This window comes from Poecilia mexicana, unplaced genomic scaffold (genome assembly GCF_051168715.1).
Source record: "Poecilia mexicana isolate PSO_F unplaced genomic scaffold, ASM5116871v1 scaffold_14, whole genome shotgun sequence".
Classification (NCBI taxonomy): Eukaryota; Metazoa; Chordata; class Actinopteri; order Cyprinodontiformes; family Poeciliidae; genus Poecilia; species Poecilia mexicana.
The window spans coordinates 23,115,610-23,126,522 of NW_028263383.1; the positions used below are offsets into that span (position 1 = coordinate 23,115,610).

At 36.0% G+C, this 10,913-nt stretch overlaps 1 protein-coding gene across 2 annotated transcripts; it reads right to left on the reverse strand.

Moving 5' to 3' along the window:
* Nucleotides 1-788: 788 nt before the first annotated feature.
* On the reverse strand, nucleotides 789-10,793 carry LOC106906377 (vasodilator-stimulated phosphoprotein-like). Of its 2 annotated transcripts, none has more exons than XM_088012368.1 (13): nucleotides 10,639-10,793; nucleotides 9,768-9,939; nucleotides 8,479-8,659; nucleotides 6,866-6,914; nucleotides 6,513-6,777; nucleotides 5,431-5,540; nucleotides 3,890-3,938; nucleotides 3,753-3,795; nucleotides 3,557-3,596; nucleotides 3,371-3,433; nucleotides 1,419-1,485; nucleotides 1,195-1,252; nucleotides 789-1,020 (listed from the first exon to the last, which is right to left on the reverse strand). In XM_088012368.1, exons 1-13 carry the CDS (start codon nucleotides 10,641-10,643, stop codon nucleotides 995-997), a joined length of 1,128 nt encoding a protein of 375 aa, XP_087868494.1. In that variant the 5' UTR covers nucleotides 10,644-10,793; the 3' UTR covers nucleotides 789-994. The 2 variants fall into 2 exon arrangements, with proteins under 2 accessions (XP_087868494.1, XP_087868493.1); XM_088012367.1 differs by having other exon boundaries at nucleotides 3,557-3,599.
* Nucleotides 10,794-10,913: the final 120 nt, after the last annotated feature.

Consider the following 10,913-nt stretch of genomic DNA (forward strand, 5'->3'; position numbering starts at 1 on the left):
CCATTAGCACATTTAGCAGTGAGTGAATGAGGCTAATTGACAGTGCTAAGAGTGGCCTACTGGTTCTGATTGGTTGTTTTGGTCGGAACGTTGCATTACTTTAACCAGTAATAGTAATTCAAGAAGGAGATGGAGGAGATTGATTGTTTTCACAGATTATCTGTCTCATAACAAACTGCTACGACATTGTGACAGCTTTAACAAATATGGGGAAAGCATATTTTTTATTAAAGTTATGTACTGCAACTCGAATAAAATGCAACTACATAGCATTTTGAGAAGTCTGGATTGCTTTATGTGTAGTTGCACGTTGCTTTTGACAATTGCTCATGGGGAGAGACATTTCAGTATCTAAAACTAATTTTATAAATTAGACCCATAAAACACTTTTTATGGGTCAAATAGACTCAAGAAATTGTAACAGCAGCTGCACGGGGGGCCCAATCAAATTTTTTGTCAGGGGGCCTAAGATTTCTGGCAGCGCCCCTGTGTGTGATATTTTAGTAGTGTATGTGTGCAATTTTAGTATTTTGTGTATGCGTGTGAGAGGAAAATTATATGCGTGACATTAAATTTCATATTTTGTGTGTGCGCGCATGAGTCTTTAGTCTTTAGTGAGAGACAAAACATAGATTTTGTCCTAAACGGCCCCTCATACTTTTCTGTAGCATAAAACTTAAGATGACATTTTTAAAAATCCACTTAAAACATTAGATTGTGCAATAAGACGTTTGAAACAACTGCAAAAAATGCAGTTGCTGCTCATCTCATAAAGCCACAGAAAAAAAAAAGATTTGTATCAATTTATTATTTATAATAGTTTATATTAGCATCAATATCAGAATTAAAATCTAAATAGCATCGAAAAAGATAAGTGATGTTTAAACATTTAATTCAGTCAAAATTACAGTAAGTATTTTGCCAGCGATTTGCATGAGGATCACATCTCTTCATCATATTGTTAGGCCTTTCTGCTGTATGTAACGTACATCGTTTATCTTTGGAGTTCCTCGAGCAAAGCTTGAAGAGACAAAAATCAATGTCAGTCATAACATTTCTAGTATTTTGTAGTACATGCACTGCACACAATTACAACCTAGTGTTGGACCTGACCTTAAATAGCAACTGGATTTTTCATGTTTCTTGAAGACATTTTGAAGGCAACTTTTCAACCAAAATAGTTTAAAACCTTACCTTTGATAATCTCATCCTTCATCTTGTTAAGCTCTTTTTTCACCTCTTCTATAATCTCCTTAAGACATAAAATGGCACAGTAAGATCTGTGCAGTTTTTGCAAAAGCATTATTCTGTGTTTCGAAACAAATTAACTTGATTTCTAAATTATTGCAAAAAAGAAAAGCAAACATTGCTGTCTTGCTGTGATTGCTGCACATTATAATACAAATTGAGGATCTAACCTGTTTGACACGCTCCATATCACCGTCTCCTTCTTCACTATCTGACTTTTTCTTCACCACTTTCAGCCTGAGACAAAAGAACACATTTACTTTCAGTTAGAGCTGTATTTTTAAAGCAAATGCCCCAAAATAGACGTAGCAGAGCTTGTTTCAAACTGTTTCAAAAATTACTCACGTGAACCTAGAAAGTAGATGTTTATAGGGTATACATGAACTTATGCAATTTTGATAAATATTTACATTTTATATGTGTAGTTGCATATGCTGATGAGCATATGCAACTACACATATAAAATGCATGGCACTCAGCAACTTCATTTAAATACGAAAACCTCTGCTAGGCACAAGGGGAGGGGGGTGATAGGGGAACACTGACACACAGCATTTTTGACCATTTTTGGCAGTGCTCGACTCTGACAAAAACCTCTTGCCGAAAGCCCTCAATCTCCATGCGCACGGCAGAACAAGGTGTCAATAGCTGCCGAAAATCCCATTTTTCGTCCTGTGTCAGTTGAATGATGTCTATGATGTCTAGTATCAATAGCAGTGCTTGTGTTTTAATAACTGTAAACCATGTGTTTCAACTTTGTTTCTGTACTTCTTGAATGGGACATGTCTCCTTTTTTTCTTTTTGAACATTATTTAATTAAGAATACAAATATTCATTTGAAACGCCAATGATAAAAGGCTAAAACAGAAAATGAACTCATCAGACACAAACACACACGCGTGCGCACGCACACACCCGCACAAGTGCACACACAGACATAACACACATATTCCAACTATTGCTTCTTGCCATTTAAAAGTCAGCCAATGAAAGTCATGAAGGTTGCATGGTCACTGTTCTTTCCATAGAATATAGGCTTGTCCAGTTCAGTTAATGCTATCTGCTCTTATTTCCAATAAAAAGTACTTCTGAACTAGGGATTCTCTTTTGTCTACATCTCAAACCCAAGCTGGTCAAATTATATGATCCTTCATGTTATGCTTGGTTCTGTTGAAGTTTGTTTCCCGTTAATGAGGAGTGGTTCTCTTCCACATGTGATTCCCAGGACGCGGGATTCAGCAAAGTCAATTACTGAATGCAATGAGCAAGTCTGTAACCTTTTACCAATGATTTACTCAATTTGACCATGTTTGACCACAATTCTGACTAAATTGAAATGTGTATTTAATTGGATCTTGTTTCAAATATTCATCCATCCATTTTATATACACCCTTGTCCCTAGTTAAAGTTCTGGCACACACTCACACTTAAGGAGAATTTAGAGAAGCCAATTAAACTGACAGTCATATTTTTGGACTGTGGGAGGAAGCCGGAGTACCTGGAGAGAGAACTCGTGCATGCACATGGAGAACATGCAACCTCCATGCAGAGAGACCCCGGGCTGGGAATTGAACCCAAAACCTTCTTGCTGCAAGGCAACAGCTCTACCAACTGTGCCACTGTGCAGCCCTGTTTCAGCTATTATTGGACTGAATTTGATTTACTGAATCTATCAAATAGGATTCCATATAATTGTGTATGAACTGTAATTCTCACACAGAGAATTCCAACGGAATTCTCAAGAAGCATTTTAGAGCTTCCAGAATTTAACCATTTTAGAGAATGCTTAAATCCTCTAAAATGGATTTAAGCATTCAATGTGCTTAAATCCATTTTAGAGGAACAGATGAGGGAAAAAATACTTTAAAAAAATATTTTCATTATTTCAACATTATTTCAACTCTATATATATTAAAACATTTTTACTAACATTTAAACTAGCTTCAGAAAGCTAACATTTTGAGCTGTAAAAATAGAAAAGATTTGTGTCACCCAAATATTTTATGAAATGTAGCCGCTAAATATACATATAGCTTAAAAATGTTTTTTTTGCTACAGTGTTGCTTAAGACTGTAAGCACCACATAAGTACACATACAAAATGAGAAGAAAATGGCTGTACCTGGACCCAGGACTCTGGGCAGATGTGCTGGAGCTGATGTCTTTCTGGGTGGCAGTTTTTGGCCTGTTACAAAACAGTATTTGTTTAACAAAGGCTTGCTGAACATTTACAGAGAAATTCAAGTGTTTTAAGGCACATTATATAACACGAGCCCTCAGTAACCTATGTACTGAAGTCTTCTCTTACCTTGGTGTTGAAGCAGATTTATATTTCAGCTCGTTGATTTCTGCTAAAATATTTATTTTTACAATGTGATGTTATTCTTAAATTTTATTCATAAAAACATAAATTTATGTTTCCATAAAGTTGGAAGAGGGAAGGTGTATTAAGTGGGAAGAAGTAAGTCCTTTGTTGTTAAAAAACAATGGAAGAATTTACTCACCCCCTGATCCAGAGAACTTTGCATTTGCAGGAGCACATTCTTCCTGTTGTGGCACACAAATAAACCACATGTAGTTTCAAGCAAGATAGTCCCCTGTTCACTCAACAAAATATGATCATGAGAAAAGGAACATTTACATCGCAAGGTTCTTTCACTTTTTCCACAGGCTTATCAGCAGCTTTCTTCCTAATAAGAGAGACAAAAATAAATGTATAAAATACATAAGATAGACTGAGCCAGATGTCATATCCATATTTTGAAATATCTTCCTAGCTACCTAAATATCTATCTGTAATCTTTACTTTAGTTATTTTCATGTTACTGGGTTCTTTACATAAAGCATAATGAATAGAATAAGCTTTATTATTGTTATTATAATTAATTATTATTATTAAAGTTCAGCTTATTTAGTTTATTCTTGTGTGTAAAGTAAGGTAATTGTTTTGATAAAGCATAAAAAGTAATGATGTTGGTCAAAATTAAGTTCAAGTTGACATCAGTGTTCTCTTAAAGAAGGACAAGGATCCTGACATCTATCCCTATAACAGGCCCACACACCTGATCAGGGTTCTCCCAACCATTATCTCCAAAGAGCAGACGGGCTTCATAAAGGGGCGTCCACTTTATTAGTGTTTGTACCTTGTTAAATGTTGTTTATTCGAGGGAGACTACAGTTGTGCCTGTGGTTGTCATATCAACAGACGGTGAAAAGACGTTTGATCGGGTTGAATGGAGTTACCTGTTTGCTGTTTTAACTAAATTTGGATTTGGTAAAAAAAAAAAAAGAAAATGTATCATGGATATGCCTTCTATATACACTGACTTGTGCCAGTATTATTACCAGTAACAACTGATCCAGATACTTCTTTTTAAATAGAGGTTGTAGACAGGGCTGCCCTCTGTCGCCCCTCTTTCTTGTACTTGCAATAGAGCCTTTGAGTATTTTTCTGAGAACCTCTCCCACTCTCTTTGAGTTGGAGAATGAGTACCATTAAGATGAACATCTTGCCAAATTTCTGTTTCTGTTTCAATATCTACCTGTATTTTTATCAAGAAGTTTTTAAATCATTAGATTCAGATATTTGTCATATTTTGTGGAGCGGCAAAACACCCAGACTAAGACAAAACATACGGTGCCCTTAACAGTCTTAACAGCTCTTTACAGTCAATGATGTAAACAATTTGTTTAAGCTCAACACTTTTGCACCCTGGAATATGTAAACACCTTTGTTCTATATGCAAAAATATCAATAGAAATATTAATCAAAATTAAGTTCAAGTCTCTTGTGAAGTTAGAGTGGTTATTTTATTTTGCTGACAGAAATTACAGTTTGGTACATTTCTCACATCAATGCATTTCTCCAAAAAATAGTAAAAGCCAAAAAAACCTAGCTGATAGATTGAAAAAGCCTGTTACTTCCTCAGAAATTGAGAATTAGTTAAACATTTTTGTGTTTAAAAACTCAAGCAATGAAATGAGAATTGATAGTTTTTGTTTTTGACTATTAAGCATAGTCAAGTTTGTTTTAGGTGAGTTTGTTGGAAGAAATGAGAAACTACTTCTATGATGCACTAAATGTTCTTGAGGTTGAACTTATAGTTACGCTTCATTCTGTTCATTTGCTTTGGTGGATCATAAAAATGCTGAGAAAATCAATGTATTAGGGTTATAACTCACCTCCTTGCCAAAATTGCACTCATTTCTCCCATAAGGCCGCCTCCTCCGCCCCCACCAGATGATGAGGAGGATGATGCTTTGGGAGCTGAGGCTGATGCTGCGCCCTCATCCTTCAGAAATCAAAGCACCTCTAATTAGTTTTTCTTTTTGTCTTCCAATATTAAGGAAAGCTCAAAATAGCTTCATGTTTATGGTGAGAAAAAAATGGTAAGGGATCAAAACCACTAAATCTTATTCACAAAGTTTAATGGATGTCCTTTTACAATTACTCCTTGATTAAATTTGCAAATACATAAGATACTTATGGAGGAAATTATCTCAGTAGAATCCAACATTTTTTAGACATTGAGAATTTATAACGCTGAATTGTTATAATGCTTAATTAGCTATGTGAATTTTAGGCTCCTTTGATCACATGACCAACAGTTAGCTAAGTGTTGGTCATGTGATCTGGTCACCAGAGGGGCCAGAGAGGCTTTTCTTAACTAGCTAGTTAAGAAAACTAGCTAGTTAAGAAAAGCCTTAACTAGCTAGTTAAGCTAGCTAGCCTTAACTAGCTAGCTCAAGGCTAGCTAGTTAAGCTAGCTAGTTAAGCTAGCTAGCTTAACTAGCTAGTTAAGGCTTTTCTTAACTAGCTAGTTAAGAAAAGCTAGTTTCTTAACTAGCTTTTAACTGGCTTTTTCTAGTTAAGAAAAGCCAGAGAGGCTTTTCTTAACTAGCTAGTTAAGAAAAGCCTCTCTGGCCCCTCTGGTGGTGCCTACAAGCTCAATGATGTGATATTGTGTGGTCAAAGGAGCATAGCCTGCATTGTGTTTGTGGTTCAACACAGCACAGCTCCAATGTGGCTCCAAACAGCTGCAATCTGTTTGCAGTTTGCAGCTGCTTGGGTGTGTTAGGTTTGTATGCATCAGGGTTTGTTTAACCTCTGTCATGGATCTGTTGTGGAAATACAGTAGATAATACATAAAAAAAATGTACCAAAAATAAAGGAGATTGCACTTTTTTGTTAATTCCATCTAAGTCAGAAAACTCAGACTTTTTTTTACACACAGACTTTATTACATCCTGTGTGATGTCTCTACCTTTACTGTTTTCCGTAATTTAGCTCCTGCAAGGGCTGAAGCAAGATCACTGCCGCCCCCTTGACCTCCAACTTTTCCACTTCCTCCTGCAGGGGGTGGAGGTGGTGCAGGTGGGACTGCACCACCAGAGGGAGGGGGTGGAGGTGCTGGTGGGGTTGGAGCTGGAGGAGGTGGTGGTGGAGCTGGAGGAGCAACTGGCGAAGAGGCGGGGGTATCTGACCGCTTTTGCTCTCTCTCTAGCTGCTCCTGCTTTTGTCGCTCAAGTCTGAACAAAAAGAAAAGCTTAAATTATGCTCTATAATTACAAAGTTTAATGAAAATATCAAACACATGACTGTTCTGGATAGTTGAACCTTTTCTGCTCTTCAAATTGTTGAGGAGATGGTCCATTGTTAGCAGAACCTGTGAGAGAGTTATTACATCAATTTAACATATACATACATATGTAGACACACACACACACATACATATATATATATATATATATATATATATATATATATATATATATATATATATATATATATATATATATATATATCAGTGACGTGCGGTCAGGGGAGGCTGATCCTCACCTGTCATCATGGAAAAATAATAATAATAAAACCATTTATATTGCTATTTTCACCCTGTGGTTTGTACTATAAAGTATCTATTTTTTACTTAGCTTAACCAATTCTGATGATGTTTTTCTTCAAAATCGCTGGATTTTCGCATTTTCCCATTCAAATGCTCAGAAGCGAAGCCGGTGAGGCAGCAGCGAACTGAGCCTCACCTGGGATTGCGCAACCTCTCGCTAACTGCACTGGCTGCCATTCTATGAGAGCATGTTCTTCCTGTCTGTACGCGGATAATAAAATGACTAAAAAACATTTAATATATGGACTGATTTTCCATAATTTAGCTTACATATATAATGTACAGTGTTTTTTTGTCACCAGCTGTGTGTGTATCGTGTTTTGTGTGCGGAGGAGCGATCAGAAACTGCAGAGAACAGACTCAAGGTGAGGCAGGCAGTTCTCTTGTCTCATGGCAGGGGGCGCTCATGATCCCAGATATTGTGACTCCACAACTACAGAGTAAGACACAGTGAGCTAGCCATGGAGCTAGCCATACAGTAAATAAGTAAAGTACAGCGATATATTTGTTTTCTCCTCTCTTCCGACATAAACATGAAAAACTACATTTCTACACTTAAACAGTTTTCTAAAGTGGAATTTCATTTGAAGAAGGAGATAATAACTAAAGGAAGAACAGCACCAGAGCTGAAAGTTTTGCTTCGAGAGTTTGACGATTCTTAAATGGAGTAGAAAAGACATGCTGAGGATAGACTTGGCTTTGGATGAACGGATATTTTTGTGCAGAATTAGCGGTGCATGGATTTCATTGATAGATAAAGGTAAGACAGCAATAAGATGTTTTTTTTAATGAAATGTGCGTTTTTTGGGCTACAGTTTGTATGTCTAAATAATTCCGTAAAGTAGAAGCGGGAGCTAATCTACCACAGCAATTATTTATTAATTAAATATTAAACCTAAAAAAACCTAAAACAGACTGAATGTTCTGTTCTGTCCTCGAGGGCCACTGTCCTGCAACTTTTAGATGTGCCTCTGATGCGCCACACCTGAATAGAATAATTAGGTCATTAGCAAGGCTCTGGAGAACTGATCTACACAAGGAGGAGGTAATTAAGCCATTTCCTTCCAGTGTTTTGTACCTGTGCCACATCTAAAAACTGCAGGACAGCGGCCCTCGAGGACTGGAGTTTGAGACCCCTGTAACATGAAGTGGCATTGTTGTCAGTTGCTATGGCAACGAATCTGCGTAGCTTAACGAATACAGATCACTTTGCTGTGGATCATAGCACGAAATCAATACCTACATTTCTAAGTTTCACTGAGTTAACGCGGCTATGGATGACATGTAAATGATTAGTCCAGAACATGCCTTGCTCAGCTTTGGGTACCTGCACTTCCAGATCCACTGAGAACTTCTAATGCGTGAGTCATGGAGTTGGCAAACAGAGCTGCATCTTCTTTATTGCCAAAATTTAATCCCCACACCTGTTTAGGATCTCGCCACTGATGAAAGGTTGCTGTTGCTTGATTATACTTCATCCCTTTGACAATGGGGCAGTTGAGCACTACCTGACATAAAAAGAACCACATATAAAGTATTACATTTCTTACATCATTATTATTGCTGATATGATTATTATTATCATTATTTTTTATTATTATTATTTCTATTTTAGTTAGTTTTTTATTTATTTATTTTTTTTAATTCATGTTATTCATACTAGAGCACAGATGTTAACAGCTGTAAATTTGTCATGTTGAGTTGGTTTATATGCTCATATAATTCTGCAGTATGAAGGCTCGTGATAAATGTTGAGAATTTTTTATCTTTTTCTGTTGCAAAATGATTGAATAACATAGACCGAAGATTCAAGGCAGTATTTTATTGGCACAAGCTGGCAATGAAATGTTGGCCTGAATTCAACACATCAGCTTAACAGGGACACATAAGTTATAGCAAGGATGCAAAAATATGACTTGACAAATTAGGGGCTGATATGTCTTTGTTTGTCTCTTCTAGAATCTTACAGCAGATCTGTACAATTCAACATGATTTCCATAAACTCGACAAAGTGTTTGAATTTTCAAGCTCCGTTTTTTTCTTCCTGGTAGTTAATACAGTATTACTTAATTTTGTTTTAGTTTAAATGAATTATGAATATTCCAAGTTATTGTTTACATTTTCTCAATTTTTTTACATCAAGTACTAAACAGTACAGATTAACCGTGATTACATGCACAGATTCATATTAATTGGGATTCATCCTGCTTTTTCAAAGCTGTTATTTTCAAAATCTGACAAGAGCCTCTGTATTGCGGTGTTAAAAAAATAAGTTAAAAATTCTGTTGGTTAATTTGTAGGAGGATAAACAAATTAAGGAAATCCTTAAGTCCAACAAACAGCAAAAAAGTAAAAGAAAAGAGAATTGGTAAGATTTATGTCATAAAGTAAATTTCAAAAATATAACAGTGTCATACAGACATTTCAGTTGTACTGAGATGATCATCATAATAATGGAGCATGTTGGAAAGTGCATTATGTCTTATGACTAAAGTTGCCTTTTAATATTAAAATAACTATGTGTTCTCTAAAGTGAATATCTTTCAGTTCAACATTTTTTAAAACAACTGAGAAATTGCATATTGTATTGGCGGACGTATGTTTCTTCTCCCATACCTGCTGGTCAGCCTGCAGTTTGCGGCCCACCACTCTGAAGGTGTTTGTTGAAGCGTTGTGATAAATCTGGACACGGCTGACATGGGTTGCATCTGACCCTGCCGGTACCCAGCGCTTACTGCTGTCATCATAAAGCAAGACTGTTGCTCTCACAGCACACAAACTGGACTCACTACAGAAGAGACAAGCAAATTGGAAAAACAAGAAGCAAATAGCGCATATATATATATATATATATATATATATATATATATATATATATATATATATGGTCAATATATCCTCTGGTAGAGGACCCGAGCTCAGAGGATGAAAGAGACCACCCGCGGAGGGTGAGAAGGGAATTTATATATATATATATATATATATATATACATATATACAAACGCATAATTTTGTCCAAACTTAAGTCTATGTCAAATCTCAACTTCCTGTCAAAGCACAGGTTTTATCTTTGACCACTTCCTGTGTTCGGTCCATTTCCTTTTATGGTAGACTGGATTTTTTTTTTCTGTTCAAGGTTTGATGCAATGAGATGTAAGAAAAATAAGCCAGTTTTGCTTTATTGCACTGCTACCTTTCATTCTCTCTAACTGCGAAAGTAAAATACCTGACATGAGGTTGAGATGCAATGGAAGGCAGGAAATGTAGACAGAACACAGGAAGTGTTTAGTTTCCTTTTCTTTAAAGTTATAAAAAAAAATTGTACAAATGATCTTTTTATGATATTTACATAGCTAAAAAGAGTCATGTATAATAAAGTTTTGGATTTTTTTACTGTTCAGAAACTAAGTCTATACTTCAATTTTGTAGAGATTTCAGATAGTAGAACTTTAAGTAACATTGTCACATTTATTATAACATAACTTACCTCATTTTAAAGCTGCAATGAAAATCCAGTGATAGACTTGCTTTACAAAAATTTGCTGCTTTTCAAAAATCTCTCACTCCCTTTTAATTGTAAGCTGAAAAACTGCTTGACATTTGTTTTGGAAAAGTGCTGTTGCCTTCTCCCCTGACACTGAAACCAACTAACTGCACTTCTGCCTTTGTATTCTCATTTCTTCGGCTATTTTTTTTCCGGCTCTCTTCCTGTTCTTGTTTGAACTTCTTCTAAACACTCATTTCCCCTTTAACTTTTTCACC